Source organism: Dermacentor albipictus, chromosome 9 (genome assembly GCF_038994185.2).
Source record: "Dermacentor albipictus isolate Rhodes 1998 colony chromosome 9, USDA_Dalb.pri_finalv2, whole genome shotgun sequence".
NCBI lineage: Eukaryota > Metazoa > Arthropoda > Arachnida > Ixodida > Ixodidae > Dermacentor > Dermacentor albipictus.
This window is the reverse complement of record NC_091829.1, coordinates 42,060,079-42,081,441: the sequence shown is the minus strand read 5'-3', so window position 1 is coordinate 42,081,441 and position 21,363 is coordinate 42,060,079. Positions and strand designations below refer to the sequence as shown.

Below are 21,363 nucleotides of genomic sequence, written 5' to 3'. Positions count from 1 at the left end.
TTCTCTACTAACTGTTCGCATTGCCGTGAGGAAGACGTTCGAGGTGCTGGGATGTATAGTGCGGAAGGAGTAGGGGGGATAGAACATATTGATTGTTCAGGCAATGAAGTCCTTCGGAGTAATAGTGCATGTAGCGAACGACGCGTGATAGGTTCGTAAATATTGTGTTCAATTTATGCCGCCTGTCGAGATTATCCGCTTGAGCTCCTCAGCCGCCGGTTCAGATTAGCAGCGGGATCGAATGGAAGGGCGCTGTTTTCTTTTTTTTTCTTTCTTTTTTTTCTCACTTGCCCGAACAAAGAGCGACTCGACGGCTATCGGAAGGTGTCCCCCTCGGTTATATGCACGCGATAAACCCGTCCTTTTCCCCTCGGTTGTGTTGACCTCACGTAGGCTATATAGGCTCGCCTGATACGAAGGCGTGGTCGGTCGTCACTAGGGCTCGGACCGAAGAGACGAGAGGGTTTGGACTATAGGGGTAGTATATATATGATGGGTGGTGAAGATGGGCGCCTTGTAATTTCTTTCTGCCTGTTTACGGCGTGGCCGGCGCACTTCACCCCTCCCCGCCAATTCTCTCTCTCTCTCTCTACTTACCTCCCAACTCGTCTTTCTTATCGCCTTCTTGCAGGTGCTATCTCCTCGAGCTCTCTTGTCCTCCTCCATTCTTTTATCGCCCCTGGTGGTAGCGACGGCGCTTTTATACAAGCGCAACGGCTATTGCGCGGCCTATCTGTTTACTGGCCCGCTTTTCCTGTCCCCTCCCTCCCCCCCTCTCTCTCTCTCTCTCTCTCTCTCTCTCTCTCTCTCTCTCTCTCTCTCTCTCTCTCTCTCAACTAAAACACACGCGGAGCCCGTAGTCAAAAGGGTGCTATTCGGTTGTGGCCATTGTTGTGCGGCGAAGGTGTTTGTTGTCCCGGGTCACTGTGTTTGCGCGCGCGGACCGGGCCCGGAAAATTGCCAGGCCTGGTTTCTGTGGCGTGTGTGCACCCCTATCTCTCCTTGTGTGCACCGGGGGAACACCTCCGAGGTGAAGGGAGCGACGGGCGAGGGCTAGTGAAGTGAGAGAGAGAGAGACGAGGTCGAGGGTCTGTTGGTGGGTCGGTCGGTTCGTGTCGTTCCCCCACTCGGACTTGGGCGACGGCTCGGCGGGCCACCTCTATTTTCGGGACCGCGGGTGCAGAGCCGTCGTACCCCTGCTATCTCTTCCATTCCCTCTCTCTCCCTCTCTCTCCCTCTCTCTCTCTCTTTATCATGTGTGCCCGCTCTTGTGTCGATGGTTCGCTCTCTCCCCCTCCCCTTGAACAGATCGTACGATTCTTGTTTGTGCGCGTGCGTGTTAGCACGTGCACCCGTCGTCTCCTGCGTGCCCCGCTCCGATTTCCGAAACCCCCCTTCCCGCCCCCCCCCGTCTCCCTCTCTCGGTTCCTTCCTCTCTGATGTCGCTTTGTGTTCCATTGTTCGGGTTCTTCGTCTGGCCGCTGCCACGGCATGGCTCTCCTCTTTCCGCGCTTCGGCTTATCATTGTTTTTTACCTCTAGAACGGAGTGATTTATCTAAGCGCTATCTCGAGTTCTTCGTTATGCAAGAGCTAGAGTGTCCCTATGCAAATGTTTCGCGCAGGTTGCAGGAATGCTGACGCGAAGCACTCGATGAACTTAGAGGGATAACGCAACTCTTTACCGCCTTCGTTTGCGTTTATTTGGCTGAAGGTATCCGGAGTCCCCTACTTCGGCGTGCCTCTTTATCATATCGTGGTTTTGGGCACATAGAACTGCTGAGTTTAATTTTGGCTGGAGGTATGGAGTGCCTCCGATATGGCCTCGTCGTAGAGCGTTCGGAACATTCTCCAAGAATAGTTCTTGAGCGCGATCCAATGAAGTTCGAACAGCACTTCCCGATCCTGCTTACCTTGATCTGTGTGACAGCGCCGCCACCTGCGTGATTTTCCGTTTCAGCACTTTTTTTGTTCTTCTTCTTTTGCCGTCCTTTGTAGACTTAGTTTGATTTGTGTGCACTGTATTCGAAGCAATGTCTGGCAAACTCTTCGTTCCGTTATTATTATTTTTTCTTACATTGCAGCTAGCAGAACCCACAGGGCAAAGGGGGGTCTATAGACTCTGACGATGGTTATCAGCGAATAGAACCGTGACGAAACTTCTCCATTTGTGAAGGGCGGGTGGGTGCGGTATGATATTTTGTTGATGCATGCAACTACTGCTGCTGACGACGTTAATCATGGCGCCACTGCGACCAGTAGAAATAGAGGGGGGCGGGGGAGAAAAGGATAAATTAAAGGCAGGGAGGTTAACCAGGACTGAGCCCGGTTGGCTACCCTACACTGGGGGAAGGGAAAAGGGGAGGGAATAATTAAGAGAATAGAAAAGTCCACTGGTGATATCGCCGATGTGGTAAGTTGTCTGCTCTATATCCTCTAACGATCACTCAGTCCGGATCACCGACGGCCGTTCAATCCAGTAGCTTTCAAATATCGCAGAAGCGCTTTTGTGACCTTTTGTAGCTGCGATATGCGAGGCCATCGTCGCAACAGTCTTGTTCGAGGTCAACGGCTTTCTATCCAACCGATTTAAAGCTGTGCGAAGGTCACGTCTTTCATTTCTTTCGTGTCCGCTGCGAGCAGTAGACACGAAGCATGATCGCGAGGTGCGTTGATGTATCTGTGCGTTTCCAAAGCCTCGGTTGTCGGCTATTCAAACCGCGCTTTCTGTAGACTGACCGCAGTGTTCTTCTCGTTCGTCTGCACTTACCACGTGGCATAATGTCGGAGTGAAATTACATACAAGCATTGAAGCGCGTTTCACGCAGATGCTGCGAACGCGACGTGTATTTTTTCCGAGCCCTCGTTTACATAGGCGTCAGGTCCGTCGCTTCTCAACTTCACACCTATAAGTACATTTTTTTTTTTTCGAGGACTGTCTCCGGGCGCGTCCAAATTGGACAGCAAGCATCCGCACTGCCGACGCAAGGACAGTAACACTTCGGACACTGGGCATTGTCTTCGTACATCACCATCATCATCATCATTAGCCTGGTTATGCCCACTGCAGGCCAAAGGCCCCTCTCATACTTCTCCAACTACTCCGGTCATGTACTAATTGTGGCCATGTTGTCTCTGCAAACGTCTTAATGTCATCCGCCCACCTAACTTTCTGCCGCCCTCTGCTACGCTTTCCTTCCCCGTGGAATCCATTCCGTAACTCTTAATGACCGTCGGTTATCTTCCCTCCTCATTACGTGTCCTGCCCATGCCCATTTCTGTTTCTTGATTTCAACTGAGATATCAGTTGACCCCAGGTATACAAGTGATGGGGCTTCTGTAAATTCCGCCCCGGCTCGAAGTCTGCGGAGAGACTTCCTCCACCCGAGGTAGCCATACGATCGCGCGACGTATCGCCCAAATAGCAGGCTCACTATGCAGTCAGTAGTAGAAGCAAGTGAGCACGACTACGTGATCCACGCTGTAGATAGGGGGGCTCGTGTCGATTCGAGTCACCGGCACACCTCGATTCTCTCTCTCTCTCTCTCTCTCTCTCTCTCTCTCTCTCTCTCTCTCTCTCTCTCTGTCTCTCTTCTTTTTCTTTTTTTTTTCAACAAGCATACAGCGCGAGTCAGCGTCAGCGCTCTCCCAATTCGGAGAACTGTTATTCCTATCTCGAGTAACGCGTCCTATTTTTCTCCCCGTCGCAGTAGTTATGTTGTATACTGACTATACCACCGGGCGTTAACGTGGCCGATCAGTCTTTGTCACAGTCCTGCCGTCTTGAACGGCTGCGCTCGGATCTAGGAGCGCAGGTCTTTCTATGTGGCGTTGCAATCGTCGCTCGTCTCTTTGTTCCATTATTTTATTTTATTGTTACATTGTAGTTCAAAAAAAAAATTAATGCGCGTTCACGTCGGCGTTAGCCTGCTCTGCATGCGCTCCCACGCAGATTGCGAATCTGGGCCAACGAAGGTCGCGATGTCATTCGAATGTATATGCCCTCTATATAGCCAGGCCCGTTCTACGAAATATGCGGCGCAGGCACAATAAAGCGCATCCGTTCCTGTTTCATTTCTTTTTTCTCTTTCCCGCTCTCTTACACGTATGTCTCGTGTGTCACACTGAGTACGTTCATGCGTCGAGCGCCATTCTTCCGGCGATCGATCTCTCCCGGACGCAAGAGCCCCCGTAGCGACCACGCGCTTTTCAGGTTGTGTAACTATATCATGGGCTCGTCGTACCCTTCCCGCCACATCGCTATCTCTCCGAGTCGGCTGTTGGTCAACAGGGCCGCGTGCATAATTCCTTTTTATTTTTTTGTATCTCGCGCTTTGCGTGACGTCACTGAGTCCGGGAAGTATAGCGACGCTCGAGGCGTGGCCAGTGTTATGTATACGAGTGACACGTATCACCGCCCAATGTACCGGGTTGTGTTATCGTGCCCAGGAAAGCGCATGTTTCTGTCCGGTATAGGATGGAGCACGGGTACACGAAGCAGACGACGGTAGCGCATTATTACCTCTATTATTGACTAGCGATTAAAGTAACTATAGCATAGTTGGGCACGAAGTATAGTGAGCATTCGATCGTCCTGTCGACTTCCTTGTTTCCGTCCTGCTTAATTCGTGCTCTTCTTTGCGTATTCGTGGGGATAACTTTGTCCAGTTCGCTATATACCCTCTGCGCGGGTCGGGGTATGGGCAAGAGGGAAAGAGAAAGAAGGAACGCAGGAGTTTCGATCGATTGACTAAGGGCAGCGTGTCTATCGGGCACTCAAGTATGCCACTCTCAGGTACTGTATAGAAGGGCTCGATCGCGTAACTTTCTGAGCCATGGGGGTTGCAACCAACGTTTTATGTAGTAGATATATAAACGTTATGCGCGACGGATAAGAAAAGAACGCGCAAATTGAAGGGATCGTTACAAAACGCTGCCGTGATGCCGATGCTATAACGTCGTGTAGTTACGACTTTCTCCCATGGAGGTACAACAGCACGCGCTGAAAGGAAACGCAAGTGCCTATATACACGCGTCATGTCCGTGGAAGTTGCGGGGCTGTCGTGCCCCTTCCTCCCCTCCCCGCCCGGGATGTATAGCGCGTTGCATAATCAACGTGTTTAATTGTGCGCGTCGCTCAAAGAAGCGGCAGTAGCGCGGGCGGAGGACGCGTTGTTGTATCTTGCGCGCGAAATTATGCCTCCATGTTTGTGCGAACGAGCGCCTATACGAGGCCTCGTTCAAGGTGTTCACAAATATATCCCTCATTCATGTGTCCGATTTAGCGTACATATATATACACACTGCATATGTGATCACCGGTGTCTCTACTTAGCTTCAGTTCACGCGATGCATCATGCATCTTGCCAATGTTTCCAGCGTGCTAACTGGGGATGTATATATATTTGTTGTTGTTGCGCAATATATAGCCCATACTCTGTTCTGGCTAGGCACGGTGGATCGTCATCATCTTGCACGTCCTTCTTTTCCTTTCTATTTCCCTTTCCCTTACCTCCAGCGTAGGGTAACAAGGGCTCGTCTGGCTGGCTGACCTCCCCGCCTCTCCTCGCTCTCTCTCTCTCTCTCTTGCACGTCCGTTATAGGGCGAGGGCCAGCGATCTCCGATTACCCCTGTCTTGCGTCAGCTAGTTATGCATGCTGTGCCTGCAAAGTTTACTAATCTCGTCACATCGCCTTACCTTTCTGCCCTCCTCCACTGCGCCTCCCTCCACTTGGCACCCGTCCTGTTGCTCTTAATAGATCGCCGGTTATCTGGCTTTACCTGACCTGCCCCAGCTTCACCTGCTCCTTGTAATCTCATCTACCATATCGATGATCTGCACCCGGACGTTGTCTACGATCTGCACATAGTTGTGTTCACCTCAGGACGAAGGCCCTTGTCTCGCGTACGCCAACTTTTGAGTCCGTTGCTTTATAACTACACCCTTTAGATTCTATGGAAACACGAGTGGTCTCCTGCTCCACATCGAGTGAATGGGAAATTATCAACGTTCTGCGCAACGTTGGCAAAATCGCAGTAAGCATCAGCGAGATGGTAGGTTGCGGAGCGTATCTGCCCATCTGCCGCCATCTCCTTGGTCATGGGCTTGTTCCATATGGCACTGCTTCAAGACACGCGATACTTGCGGCATATACTGCACCGAAACTTATCTCCGCGGCGTCTCTGTATTCGCGTGTACGGTCGAGTCTACGTGTGCATAACGTAACTTGTAATTGGCCGTACTGAAGAGAAAAGCTGAGGTATCGTCAACATACCGGTAAAAAAGAGAATTGCAAAATTTGTAATTCATCGCAAGCAATCAATCAACTATAACGCGTCGTGTACAGCCGTAACTAGTGGTGAGTTTTCGAACGACGATCACCCGTGGCGTATGATTTAGAACTCCACATGCGAATGTGCGCGAAGTATAGATTTCCGGCTGAGTATTAACTTTGGTCTCTAGGGGCCCTTTCGTGTTCTGCCAGAGCCAGTGTAGTTGAGCCGCTGTGGTCTTTTTCGTGCGAATTCGAGGTGTTGCCAATCGCATTGGTGGTGATTGCGATACAAGCTCTACATAGGCTTGCGGCTTGTGACACTGAAACAACGGCGCACTGTCTTTAAGGTCTTCAAAAGGATTGCCGAAAGACCTCACGGGTTGGGTTAAAGTACAGGGTTGGCTGAAGAACTAGCTTCAAGTTGAATGACTTGAAGTAGTCGAGTGTACTTCGAGTGACCCGAAAACTTGTGTATAAGCTTTCGGTTACTTGAACCAGTGGTATACGCTAAGATCCGTGTCAAGGGTCCTTCCTTCATGCAGGGCGGAACAGTTCTATTTAATCTAATTCGTAAATCCTGAATATGTAGTAGCAATAACCGAAATATTCAGTGGATAATCAGTAATCTAAAAAACAATGGACAGGAGAGTAGGGGAAACAAAGCATTTAATAAAGGTCCCTGTCAGCTTTGGGTGGCACTTCCGGTTCATAATGAAACTCGTCGAACTTGCCGTGTTACTGCACTGCCTCCGAGATCGACCCCCTTGCGTAGACGCCGACAGCGAAGCCCAGTAGTACGCTGTGAATGCAATCGCGCCACAACTTTCCGTCTGTATACGTGGTTTCGTCTCTCGCATGTCGATAGCGCCGAGCTTTTTATGAAGTGAGCAATCTTACACTGCTCACTTCATAGTTGGTATTGCACTCTAAAACTGGTGCAGCGCAACGTAGAAAGGAAGAAACAAGCCGAGCCGGCCAGATAAAGGAACAGAGCGCTGTTACACTGCTATAGCGCGTGTGTCCAGCTCCCTCATAAAGGTGAGTGAGCTGTTTGTCCGTCGAGGTTCCGACCTGAATTCCACTATTGCCCTCGCCGAGGTACACACACAACCGAACTCTGCGCCTGCCCCGGCGAACTGGCAGGCCCTGTTGTAGTTTCTGTAACCTAAAGGCCACAGAAAAGCTGTAAAGGGACTTTAGTTGCACCGAACTGGTTAGCTGAACCCAACTGGTCTCTCGTTTTGTCCTCTATAGTGAGTCGAGGGGCAATTCCAGGAAACGGGCGTTGCCAAAATTTACTGGTCTTGCGCGCGCGTGTGTGGGCAGCGGCAGGAAGGGGGAGGGGGAGGCACCTACCGCAGACACTCTTGCTGTTCACCTCGCTCTCTGCTGGCGCGCCGCAGGGCAGAGGCTTCCGAAGCGCGCGGGTCAGCTGACTCTCGGCGAGCTGGCGGCGGTTCGTCTAGTAGAAGCAAAAGAAAAAGAAAGAAAAAAGTGGGCGCGGCTGCCAGGAAAAAAAAAAGTGTTCCACGCGGTCTCGTCGCCGCCGCTGCCGTTGCGTCAGCGATGTCTCGTGGGTCCCCCGAGCTAGATGATACGGCTTCTGTCACTTCCCGTCGCCCTTCCTCCACTCGACCCCTGCAAGATTGAAGGGCTCTTTTGTTTTGCCCGTGGCGATCCCCGTCCACCGTTTTAAAGAAACGCTATAAACAGGATCATTAGGTTAGGCTACACTTCAGTTAGGCTGCGTTGGCAGATTAGAGCACGCGCATGCAGGTTACACACAGCCAAGTTCATCAAGAAAGCAGGCGTATTGTCAAAATATTTATTCTCGATTCTTCTCAAGGGCACACTGTTCCTTTCTTTCTTTTTTTCTGCAGTAGTGACTCAGTACTTTCATTGCAGAAGGACACGAGGGGGCTTTCCACGGGCCCAAAACCGAGGCGCCTTCTGTGTAAGATGACATTTATTTGAGGGCACAAAATTGAAACTACTCGCACAGAAAACAGTTCTAGTCGTTGGCTGAGTGGTATGTGTACTTTAGGCGAAGGCTGGCAGTACCTTAACAGTACTACGAAGCCTTCTGACCAGACTCGGAACTAGAGAAATAAAGAAACCGTCCAACAGAGTCCGCCGAACTGATAGGCAGTGCCAACTGATACAGTGCGCAAACATAAAATGGAGCAACGCTGGCCATTCGAAACGCTGCGGCATAGATAGAGCGGGGACATCGTAACAACACAGTCGCCTGCCTTATCGCCGTCCTGAAAATGGCGTCAACGCTTAGCTTGTCACGTGCGCATGTACTGTTATAAAGGGACACGTGAAGCCGAAATGATTCCGGTGCTTAAGCGAGCGGCCCTAATCGAGTCGACCGCGCGATAAAAAGGTTGTCTCTGCGCCAAGCGGCACGCTTTTAATTCGTCTCGATAAGAAACTGCGGGCCGTCAGCGCCCTGTCCGGAAAAACAGTTCCAGCAGGTTTTCCTGGAATCCCTGCTATCGACCTGTTCTTGAGACCTCGGCAGCCAGACACTTGGGGTGTCTGGCGTTCCGTTTGGGTCTGTTGAAAGCTGCCAACGTACAACGTTTCCGTTGGATCGAGTTCGCTTTGCAATGTCGCTCACGACTACGGCGAAATTAAAAGTGTTAAGCAGTCGTGCGCGTTTGCTGTCAGCAGCAGGAGTTCTGGGCATTGTCAAATTCCGCCATGTTGTCGAATTCGCCATCTTCATAGCCCTGATTGGCCCTCTAATTGGCTCAAAACGCCGTCATTGCAGTCGAATCCGTCATCTTAGCCATGATTGGCTTCTAATTGGCTCAAAACTCAGTTATTGCAGAATTCGACAATGTGGTGGAATTTCGTAGTGTCTTAATTTTCGCAGTATTCAGTAGAAAACGAACACGTTGTGTTAGTGCTAGATGAGGTGCAGCTCCATATAGAGACAAGCGGTGCCAAGGTTAGCAGCATTGCGTTGTCTTGCACTGGAGCAAGAGGTCGTGGGTGCGATTGCCAGCGGCATTCCGATTGGGGGGTGGAATGCAGAAACACTCGTTTATCGTGCGTGCACTGCGTGCATATTCGTTTTGTTTCCGCGTTGCTTCGAAAACTTTTGTTTCACTTGCGATGCACACGAGGAACAAAACAGCAACATTGCTTTACTAGTCGGTTTTTGCGAAACATTCGGTTAGTTTCGGTATTCGAAAACGCCTATTGTTCCTTTTCGAATACGAATGGTTGGTACGCAATATTCCTAGATTTGCCCATTCCTATTTCAGTAAGTTGAGAGCAGCATAACCAAGCATTTCACTTCGTTGTTCACTTCGAACGGTTGTTTTAACTCGTGCGCTAGCTGGGTCACGTGCTTTCGTCCAATGCCAGATTGACTGAGAATTACGAGTAAGCACACAGTCAAAAGCACGATCGGTTTTTCCTTATGAATTTCCCCCCTGAGTACGCAGTGTGCAGGGTTCGGCGTGCTGGTTCAGCACGCGCTATCGTGCGGATTTACTGGAGCGAGATCAGAGCGAAACCTGTGCATGCCAGGGACGTTTTCCAGGAGATACGAATTGCCACGTGGCCTTTGAGACGGCAAGCGCCTTGGGAGGTTGCTTTCGCCGATCGCCAAAGGGACTATTCAGAGCTCGCCTATCTTGAGACCTTTCTTCGTTTTGCCCTGCTCTTACTTGGAATCTCCTGCTCTTGAGACCGCTCAGCCGGGACACTCATTTGTAACGAGTTTGAAGGTCTCTGCCAATTGGCTTGTGCGCGCACGCATAGGTGAACGGCGAAAAGAGAGAAATGAACGAGTTGACGCAATGCCCGTGCAGTTAGTTCTCGCCACGCCATCTCTCCGCCCCTGCGCCGAGTCACGAGACGGGAAAACTTCTTTTCGTCGTCTTTCTTCTTTTTTTCTCTCCGCAAATGCTCGTTATGCCTGCGTGCACCCATACACAGATCACGCGCGCGCTTTCCTTCTCTTTTTCTTCCCTTTAGCACCGTATCACAACAGTGGAGTGAGTCATTCGCAGCTGCATACGTGATGCGGGAAGAAGGAACGGCCGGTTTGTGTTTGCCCTCCAAATGGCCTACGGCGCGGCGCGCAACAAGCCCGAGAAAAAGACGCGGAGCTGGCGGGGCGCCGGAGAGGGGAAGAGAGAGCGCGTCCATGGTGACGTGATTGTCTCGCTCCTCCATTCGCAACCAATGGGAGGCCGCGGACGCGCGCCGGCCGTGCGATCCCGCGCCTAGAAAATGGCGGCGCTCGAGAGTCGCGTGGTCTTGTCGTCTGCTCCCGTGCGTCCTTCGGCGCGTGGCGTGGCCCGTAGCAGGAAACCAGAGCTGCGGCGGCGCTCTCCGCTGCTGCCTCGTTGTTGTCTTCGTCGTCTGCTTCCGGCGGTCGGCGGTGGCGCGGCAGCTGACTGCCGGCTATTTAGCTGGCGCGCAGTCCGCGCTTGGGGCTCAGTCTTTGGAATGAGTAGCGCGGAGCGGCGTGCGAGCACCACCGGGAAGCACTGGCGCGTCGTCCGGAGCGGTGGCTGCGGCGGGCCTTCTTCGGCGGCTGTTGGTTCTCCTCCTTCAGCTCAGGGCGCTGCTGCCACGACCACGACTCGCTGCCGTAGCTACTGCGGCCACGAACTGTTGTCGCGACCACTGAGCGCCGTCGCATCCACCGTCCCTCTCGCCGTTGCTGTCCGGTTTCGTCGTCGGAGCCTGCGCGCCGTCGCTCCACTGCCCGAGCGAGTGGGTCTCGACAGCCTCTTCCTCCTAGTCACCTCACACCACCGTCCCTGCCAACTCCACCGCCCGAGGAGGCCAGCGCACCGCCGAGCCTGCTCGACATCCTAGTCATACGCGCAAAAGATCTCTCGACATGGTTCAAATAAGTGAGTGGCGGTTGTGTGTAGCCGCGATTGTATCCGCGCAGCGTGTTGTTCTCTCTTGAACGAGACGGACGGGCCTGCGAAGTGCGTGCGGAAGTTGCGTTCGTGTTCTCGGAGCACGCACACACGCCTGCAAACGTTTTCCGCGAGATTTCTGGAAATATAACGGGGCAGTTGTCCGTTTCGTTGCCGTTTCTATTAGCTTGAAGGGGGGGGGGGGGAAGCTGTGTGCGCTTTTATTTTCATCGGTGGATTGCTTTCTGTCTGCTTTCGCGCTCTGATAAAATCTTCCGAGGGCTTGCGTCATGCGAACTATTTTCGGAGCGTTGACCTGAATCCGAAACCTGACACGTTGTTGAGCCGGTCAGGCTTTCGCTGCAAACACGTATTGTAATCACCTTTGCATTGCGCCCTTTTGTGTGCGGTTTCTTGTCGTCGTAGTGTTTACGGGCCGTCACGTGCCTGGGGTGCACAAGCAGTAATTTGCAGTGCGATTCGTCGTTGTGCAATGTACCTCAACTAGGGAAAAGAAAAAAAATACGTCGGTTTTTATCGTTTCATTTCTTTATTTTTTATCTATTCGGCATCTTTCTGTATTGATGCAGCACTGGCTGCATGCAGTGCCTCGATCACTGATAAACATTGCAGCGCACCGTTGATTATACTGGCCAAGTTTGCATGGCATGCAGTCACTGTAAAACACTTTGAATTAATGCAAACCATCCTAGATGTTGCATGCATATAGTGGAGTTGGACCAGGAACTGCAGGCTAATAAATTAGGAGCATTATGCAAAAAAGAGACGAGGCGTGCAGACAGGACACAAGAGTAGAGAAGTGTGTCCTGTCTGCACGCCTCACCTCTTTTTTTTTTTGCATAATGAATCCTTACCAACTAGCTCAGCTTTCTGTCGTTCTAAATTAGGAGCACTTATATAATTGTTTGGTAAGTTGGAAGCACTTGCCTACATAACTTCATGAAGTCTGCCATTTCGCTTATTTTTTTGCCCTTTAGTTATGTTTAGCCAGTGGAAATTTTGTGCTTCACAGAGGTCGAAAGCCAATGGTACCCTTCCCCCTCCACTCGCCCTACTCTTTCTCCCTGACATGGCGTTGTAAATTTCGATATAGCAGCACTTGATGGCCATTTAATATGCCCATGATCAAGCCACCACAGTCTCTTTGTTTATGGGGAAAATGAAGCAACATGACTGACCTAAATGTGCAGTCAACTTTATATTGGTCCTTACTGTTAATCAGCGACACTGTGCTCTCCTGCTTAGATGGGAAAGTGGATTCCACTCTTGTGCTCTTATTAGTCTGATTCGTTGTTTACAAACATTGTGGAAGTGTTTCTTTAGCGTAGATATGCTGATGTGTGGTAAATCGGCATTCACACCTCGGAGGGCCTGTTCTAGGGCATGTACGAAATTCCTTGGGGTTCCCCTTGGGTCAGAAAGTTTAGAGATGCTTGTAGTAGAGCTGAATGCAGCAGCCGTCATCTAAACCATCGCGCGTCTCTCCTTTTTCGTCCGATTTGCAGAAGATCTGCCAAGCATCCTCTCGGTGGAGGAGGATACTCTCTGCGCCGAGCAGCAGCAGCAACAACAGCAGCGGCAACAGCAACGCCGGCGCAAGAAGAAGAAGCGTACAGGCTCGAGCCTGGCAGCCAGCAACTTCTCCGACCTGTACTCCCTCACTGGGGAAGTGCTCGGCGAAGGGGCCTACGCCTCGGTTCAGACCTGCATCTGCCTGTACACCGGCAAGGAGCATGCCGTCAAGGTACGTGCACCCTTCCCTCTACCTTCAGGATCCTAAGCAGCGACCGTGCAAACATGTGAACTAGAATTCAACAGGACAAGCACTGGGTGATAATCCATGTCTGTTACATAAAGTAACTCTAAAAGAAAACATTAACTCGATTTAGATCGGTAGATTATGTCTCTAAAAGTCCATGTGCCAGTATGTGACTGTTGCATAGAAAATTGCCACTGCTGCTGCTCCTCAATTTTAACTGCCCAGGCCAGAGTGGATAGGTTCAAGTAATACTCCCCATGTGACCCCCTCCCCCCTGCTGCTCTCTGCATCAGCCAGTGCTGGCATTCTAAACCAGCCCTGAACCTCATTCTTCTAGGTTTAAGCGGCTTTGCAACTTCCAAAATTGATAATTTTCTACAAAGTGTGCTAAAAGTGCAACACTTTGCTATGATTACACAAGCTGCAAAAACATGGGTCACGGGCCTACTGAGGCTGCTTATGCTTATGGCAGAAGCAGTGTGAGAGGTACCATTCACAAATATGGTTCTATGCTACAGTGATTTGTAAATGCACTGAAATCATCTGCATAGCACTGATAAATAGTTGCTCCTAGATTTGCATAGAGCCACTGCCATAAATGATAACCTGCCTTGCACTTGTATACAATACTTCGGGTGGTTCTTTGATCTAACTTGTTTTGATAAGGACACTTTCATTGTCCCATGGAACAGGGTTTTTACTTCTGGTTACCTAGTCGCCATATACGGTAGCTGCACTGTCGCGTCAGAATGAGCTGTTTGCAGGTTGTTTGCTGTGATGGTGTGCTCCAGTGCGTTTCACTGATTGCACCACCCTTGTTCATTTTTGCAGATCATTGAGAAAGGACCTGGCCACAGCCGGGCCCGTGTATTCAGGGAAGTGGAGACATTCCATCACTGTTCAGGCCACAAGAACATCGTTCAGCTGATTGAGTTCCTCGAAGATGAGAATCGGTAGGTGTCGCCTTGTCTCTCTTGGCTTTTTCCATCTCTAAGGTTAACCTCATCATACTGAGGACGAAGCTTTAACTCGGGCCTGACCCCAGTGCCACCTATTCAAACACACATAAAACATAGAAATGCTCCTGTGAGGCAAATTCTAGAATGATTTGTTCTGTTTAAACGAGAAAGTTAAATTCAGTGACTGTCGGGAGCAGAATTTTGATTTAGACCATGGATGTTTCTTTTTTTTTTGTACGAAAATTGATGTTTAAAGGAAGCATAAGGTTTACAAGTCTGCAACTATGTATCAAAAACAGATGCCACAGTTCTGTAAATTGCATCCATTATAGCATCTAAAGCAGACAAACTTGATATATCAATTTATATCGTATGCGAGTTTGTTACAATGTTCACATGTGTTTTGTAAAAGTCCTATTTGCATATCAGTGGCATATTTGAGAGCCATGTATAATATATCAATTTTGTCTGCTTTACATGTACTATTCGATGCAGTTTCCAGAATTGACATTTTTTACATTGTTTGCGAGGGTTTTGCAAAAGTCCCACTTCCGTATTAGTAGTTTCTTAGAGGCATGTATAATACATCAATTTGTCCGCTTTGGATGTACTATTAGATGCAACTACAGGATTGTGATATCATTTCTCATTGCAGAGTTGTAAACTTCATAGTTTTATTCCCTGAAAGTTCGCAAATTCAACATTTTATTACGATATTGACGGCCTAAATAGAAAATTCGCTTCCAACAGTCGCTAGATTTTAACTTCTTCCTTTAAATGCAACAAACCTTATCAATATTGCCACAGTGGTTGCCGAGAAAAATTATTTCTCCTTTCTCATATGTATATATAGTAGCCCCTGAGCTAAAGCTTCCTCTTAAGCAAAGTTCTGATCTGCATGTTTCTTGCTTATGTGACTGCCTCCACTGTCTACCAAAAGTATACTGTTCGGTAATAGAAGCAAGCTAACACTGAGCCCAGGCAATTCTTATACGTTTCAAGCATATGTACTGCCAATTTTGAGCATGAGCGTTGTGCTAGAACTAGTGCAGTCTAATATTGGTACAATGAACACTATTCCAACAAATTATCAGATGTGACAAATCTAACATGTCGATTGCAGATTACCAGCGTGTGAGGGATGTACGTTTCTAATGAATACCAGATATGAGCGCTTCGTCTTTCCAAGTTTCCAATCAATCCTACTTTTCTAAATGCTTAAAGGCAGTAAGTCCCCGAGCAAGTGCATAATCATCGCAAATTATTGCACATATATGAAAATGATGTGCTGCCCATCATTCCCATGCTGACTGAACTTGCAGCTGCAGTTAGACCTTGATGTAAAGAGCTCCGATATTTAGCATTTTGAGATATAACGGATATGAAATCTTTCTTGCCAATTCAAATAGTGTATGCTTATATTGAGGTTTGTCTGTACTATGTAAACACTGGCACCAAACGTCCCTCTTGTTTATTGTTAGAGGAAACTATATGGTTTTGAGAGTACACTGTAACTATTTAGAGTGACTTGTCAAGCTGAAGCATAAAAATTATTGTCTGACGCCTGTGTTGCACAAAAGACACTGCGGCTAAAGCTGGACGCTTGCCAAATTGCAGGTTCTACCTTGTTTTTGAGAAGATGCGTGGGGGTCCCCTGCTGCGGCACATCGAGCAGCGGGTGCAGTTCACTGAGCACGAGGCGAGCCGCGTGGTGCGGGATATAGCCGAAGCTCTGCGCTTTCTGCACTCCAAGGGCATTGCGCACAGGGACCTCAAGCCGGAGAACATCCTGTGCTTCGACACAGATCAGGTAAGAACATTTTCTAATTAGTGACATGTTCCATACCACAGAGGAGATGCAGATTGGCGGGCTGCATGTTTACAAGAAAATCACGAACAGTGGGTAGAAATATGTGACCATTGCTGTGACGTAAAGGTAGGAACTAGCATAGTTCTGATGGTAGTGCTCACTTAAGTAGAACTACCACTTAGGATGCAATATTCGCATTCTTGAAAATAATGTTCTTGGCTGTGATGCTCAGTGTACCATAGTTGGACAATAAACTTCTGGGAATGAGTGCGAGGAAAAAGCTCTGGGTGGTAGATTTTTCTTGTTTCATCTTGGTGGCAAGTGGTTGGTCGCTGTTATGTTAGAGCAAAGTGAAACTGTCACTGTTAGTGATAGTGATCCGATAGCTCCCTATGGTCAGCGGGTAGAGTGGCATGGCTTTGAAATCTTAACGAACATGTTTTTTCGCCTCTTCTAACTGTCCAGATCTGGCCCGTGAAGATCTGCGACCTCGACTTGGGTTCTGGCGTAGTGTTGCTGCCAGGTAACGAGGCGACACCGCCCACGACGCCCGAGCTGCAGACACCTGTAGGCTCAGCCGAGTTCATGGCACCCGAGGTGGTAGGGGCATTTGTGGGAGAGGCGCACACTTACGACAAACGCTGCGACCTCTGGAGCCTGGGGGTCATCGTCTACATCCTGCTGTGCGGCTACCCGCCGTTTTACGGACGCTGTGGCAGCAGCTGCGGCTGGGAGCGTGGAGAGTTCTGCCAGGCCTGTCAGGACCAGCTGTTCACCTCAATCCAGGAGGGCTGGTACGACTTCCCCGACCGTGACTGGGCCGGCATTTCGGACGAGGCCAAGGACATCATTTCCCATCTCCTTGTCAAGGATGCCAGCCAACGCTACACGGCTGAGGAAGTCCTGGCCCATCCTTGGGTGGCACACGGCGGGCCCAGCACGGCGCTGCACACGCCTTCCATCATTCGCAGGTGAGGAGCAGACTTCAGGGCTAGCAGTTTCGCTTCTCTCGCATTGTTGCCAACTTGTCTTATAACCCAATCAGATGGGCAAACCGACACTTTGAGTGAGCATCATAATTGCAATGCACTTCTTATACCTACGTGCCAACTCTTTTCGTAAAGTTTTTCGTAATGTTTGTGCAGCTGTGCATCTTCATTAATTTGTAAATATTATTTGTGGTTGTTTGCAGGAACAACAGTGCCCGCGACCTCGCCGCATTTGCCGAGAGTGCCAATGCAGTCAAGCGACTGGTCCAGCACCAGATGGCTTGGAGCATGGAACTCCGCTGCGGCCCGCCACGTTCACTGGACACCCCCGATCCATCTCCACCAACCGGCGGCTTTGGACTCTCTCCTCCTGGGGAGTCGAAGCTTGCCCAACGTCGTCGTGCTGGCCGTTCCTTGAGCCTGCGCAGCTCGGTTGAGTCTATCTCTCTTTCCGGCTGACTGTCGCTTTCCTCCCACTTCCCCCCATTTTCCTTTTTCTGTTTTCCTTCCTTCTGTGACATCCTATTTTTCTCCCATCTATCTTGTTCACTGCTCCGGCTCCAGCACCTCTCCTGAGCCCTGGACTCTGAAGCAGTCCAACAAGAGCTCTGCATCCCTGTTCCTTCCCTACCTCAAACTCTTTGAAGAAGAGCTGGTGTGAAGCTGCACCTCCTTCCAGGGTTCGTTTGGACTGCGGTTGATGTTTGAGTGCTTGAGCTGTATGTTGCAAACACTCATGGAATTTTGTGTGGACATTGATCAGTGAACTGGCTTGGTTGTGATGGGGAAGTGTTGTTGCTCCTCGGCAAGAAGTGCGACAGGCTTGAACCAAGCTTTTCATTTTTTTTCTCAAGACCAGAACTTGTCTAGCTGTGTACTGTCCCACATCAAGTCATCGTCATTTCCCCAACACACTGTTCTGGAAATCTCCACCGAGCCTTGGTCAAGCCTGCTCCCTTCTCGGGCTGGTGAGGAAAGATGCATTGGCGACGCTCGGAACTTCAGCTGCAGTGCGGAAGGCTCCTGGAAAAAGTGGTGTCAGCCGCTTTAGTTTTCGGATGCACCCCGTGAAAATGTCCCCCCCCCCCTTAAGAAAAGAAAAAAAAATGTTGAATCCGAAGTGTAGGTTCTACAGCTCTGCCCCTTTGGTGGCCCATTCCACAGTCAAATCTTGGGAGAAAGGTTGTGCGTGGTGTTTCTAGAGTTCCTTCCGGCTCTTTCCCCTTTCCCGATTTTCGTTGCCACCTTTTGCCGCCCACTGTAACACAGACCCGTCTCTGGCATGCTGGCTGTGAGAAATAAGGAGTGAAGGTGGGGAAGGTTGTGTGCGACAATGCAGCAAACTTGCAGGCTTTTCTGTGTATTTAACGAGTGATCTTTAGTTCTTCAGAAAACGAAAAAAAAACAAAACAAAAAAAAGGCCATGTATGTGTGTAACCACTAACTGTCTCGTCAGATGAAAGGCTCCTTTCATGGCGTTGGCTGTTCTTTTAAGAAAAGAAAAAAAATGTGCACAGAACAGTTTGAACGGGGTTCGCTGTTGCATCGTCACAACCTCCCTGTACTACGGAACCTGCGAGTACTGTTCTGAAAGAAAAACAACAAAAAAAGTTTATTTTCTTTGATGTCAGAAGTGATATGTAATGCTATAGTGTGCCTCGACGCAGTCTCTCTTGGGCTGCGTTTTTCTTCCTTTATCTCGTAGCCTAACTGTGGGCTTGAAAGGCATCGTTCACCTTTCACTGCGGTATACTATCCATTTGCCTTTTCGTCGGGCCTTTTTTTTTTTAGTCTTCTCGGTGTTTTATTTTCTGTCATTCTGTTGTACCTGTGTAAAACCGTGGCGTACCCAACTAATTCCAGTGCCCGATTTCTCTTCTTTCGTCTACACGCCTCTTTGACGTGCGTTAGTCTATACAAGTGGTGGTGCGTGCAAGTCGCTCGCGAAGCTGAAACACATTAACTGCTACTTCCCAGCCTTTCTTTTGTGTGAATGTCTCTCTGTGGACTTTTTTTTATTTATGCAGTATCTGTTTTATTTTCTGCAGAATAAAATGGGAAGAAAAAATGCTAACCATTAATCAATGCGCCCATCGCTCAAGGAAGATCATGTGAATGTGAATCACCAGAATGTTCCATTGCTCATCGTCACTTTTTTTTTTCCTTGCAGTTTCATTTCTTTTTTGAGGACGGGTAGTCTTCGAGTCATCGCAAACCATTCTCAATCGCCGTTATTCTATTCTTTTTCCCAATTTTGTTATTTTTTTGTAAAGATATACATTATAGTTGTGAAGGGGGAGCAAAATTAGAATTCCTTTTTTTTTCCCCCTCGTGGTATTGATTTCGTTGGAATGCCCCTTCCAATGTCGTCGCCTACCTTGCTCTGCAAGTCTTACCAGGTTTATAGAAGCGGTGCCTTCGTGTTGGGAATCTTTTTTCCTCAACGGGTTCATCCAGCTGTTCTCGTCATAACTGATGTCTGGAAAGCTGTCGTGATTTATGCCTTAATGAGCTTTATTCTCCTCAGACCCGATGCCATTTCTAGTGTGCCCGTTCCCTCTCTCGCATCTTTTATTTTTAATGCAATTCCATCTTTCGTTGGCATCCGCACAAGTTTCCTCCAGTTTTTGAGAGGGAACTTGGAACATTGTTCCTTGTCCTCGCCCTTTACCCTGAAACCTTGTCCAGTCTGTGCCGACTACCGCTGTTACTACTGGAAATTGTCGTCCATGTATCTGTGATAAGCTTAAAAACGTTTTTTTTTTAAGATGTTCTTTGTTCCTCTGATTGCGATGAATGCTGCTGTAGTGCCAAAATTTGAAGCGTGGTCAAACTGAGGTTTTCGTTGCATGTGTCACCAGGATTGTGCATGTGTGTGACTGATTACCTTAGGTTTTTTTTTCAGTTTTTTTTCTTTCTTCTGGATTGTGAGATGTTCAACAAGCACACACACATATACACACAAGACAATTAATAAGACGGATTTTGCTTGCACAGTTTTACAAAATGTTGTAAACATTGCTGCGTGCACACACAAGTTTCCAGTCGCATATATACACACACGCTGTACACTGTACTATTGTCATTGCAAACTGCGGTCCTGTCACATTGATAGGGAAACGTGGTGTCATGCATTTTTTTTTCTTCGTGGGCTACATTTTTTTCTTTGTTTTGTACGTTGTGGGAGAAAAAAATTTCTGTGCTTCCGGATCAAAATTGTGCTGTCGCAACTCTACAGAACGTACACGCGTCCCATGTGGGAATGAAAAAAAAAGTACAAAGTTTATTGTTTGTTTGGCTTCTCTTTGTGTTGATATAAGGATAAAGACGGAGAATTGTGAAAATAAAAAAATCTTTCGACCAACGCGAGAAAAACGTGCCTTGTCTTTATTTACCTTTGCATGGTGGGGAGTTATATAGGACTCCCACCGAACACAATTACCTTTGTGTGTTCTTCCTTGGGGTAGTGCTGGTTTAAACAAGTGCACAGCATCCTCCTCAGTTGCTTCTAGAGTAATCTCCCTTGGAAATTGGTTCAATGCAAAAATAACAATTCATCTGCATAAAACTGACATACTAAATATCTGCAGTTTGCGCGTGTGTTCGATGTACAGTTCTATGAAGGATGGTACACTACGGTCTGTTATAAAGGGAACGCCAATTTAGTGTTCTGTTATAGATAGCTTCAAGAATTTGTGACTAATATTGGCAGTTGACGTGATGCCCTAGGCAGTTGTTAGTACATAAAGGACCAGCATTGATGCTGTCTTGTCTAATCAGAGTGGTCATCTGTGCTGGTATTAAAATTTGGTGTCTTCATGAAGAATTAGATCGCTGTGTAGTATGTACGTACCCTCAATACAACATACATTAAAGTTGTGTTAGACCTTAAAGAGAGATTAAGGGAGATTAGGCAATATTGACTGGTGTGAGGATTGGGAGGTCAATCCCATCGCTCGTAACCCGTTGTCAAGATTGGAGTCGGGCATGAATTAGATGGTAGCTGGCCCATGCCGTCGTCCAACTTATCTACGCTGAGGACGTTGTTGAAGGGAAGGACTGCTTCTCATCGAGAACGAGGGATACGGGCTTATTTACAGTATCTACATAAGGACGTTGCAGTTCATCAGTCTAGCATGACTGCGAGAGAGAGTACATTGAGCAGCCGCACAACAGCGGTTTATAAACACTCGGTCCTTCCTCGATCCCTAGGTGAGGGAAACGTTCGACCAGTAGACGAGCCGCCTCTCTGCGGGAGGGACACACACACGCCCACCTCCGCACAGGTTCCCACCGACGTCGGATGGTCTTCGCAGAACTCGGGGCTTACGTCGGGAAAGGCACATCTTATTCCCCGAGCTGACCCACGCAGCGCGGCCGCCGGTTGTCCATTGTCTTGCGTCTTGAACGGCGCGTGTGAAGGGGCTTCCAACTACGTTCCCTCGGGCACTCCCCCGCTGGCAGCACACCTGGTTGGCGGTGGCGTGTTCAGTCGTAAAGCCTGGTTCGTCGAACTCATCTCGGCAATCCCGCGACACAGAGTGGCGGACGTGGAGCATTGTCCTGCAGACACAGTAGACTTGGTGACGCCGTGTGGCTAACGGGTTGCGGTGGCGTTCCAGGAAAAGTTGACGCTGGTGTCGCGACTGGCTG

At 49.0% G+C, this 21,363-nt stretch overlaps 1 protein-coding gene across 2 annotated transcripts in view; it reads left to right on the top strand.

The window, feature by feature from the left end:
• The window catches only part of LOC139049719 (MAP kinase-interacting serine/threonine-protein kinase 1-like), a 124,467-nt gene extending 104,382 nt beyond the window's left edge, over window positions 1-20,085 (top strand). Inside the window, exons 1-6 of one of the 2 annotated variants that reach the window (XM_070525473.1) lie at window positions 10,592-11,160; window positions 12,699-12,937; window positions 13,784-13,905; window positions 15,529-15,721; window positions 16,187-16,692; window positions 16,914-20,085. In XM_070525473.1, coding sequence (XP_070381574.1) covers window positions 11,148-11,160; window positions 12,699-12,937; window positions 13,784-13,905; window positions 15,529-15,721; window positions 16,187-16,692; window positions 16,914-17,169 — 1,329 coding nt within the window. In that variant the 5' untranslated portion in view covers window positions 10,592-11,147 and the 3' untranslated portion in view covers window positions 17,170-20,085. Of the gene's footprint in view, window positions 1-10,591; window positions 11,161-12,698; window positions 12,938-13,783; window positions 13,906-15,528; window positions 15,722-16,186; window positions 16,693-16,913 lie in introns of those variants that run through there. The other variant, XM_070525472.1, reaches the window with a different exon arrangement.
• Window positions 20,086-21,363: the final 1,278 nt, after the last annotated feature.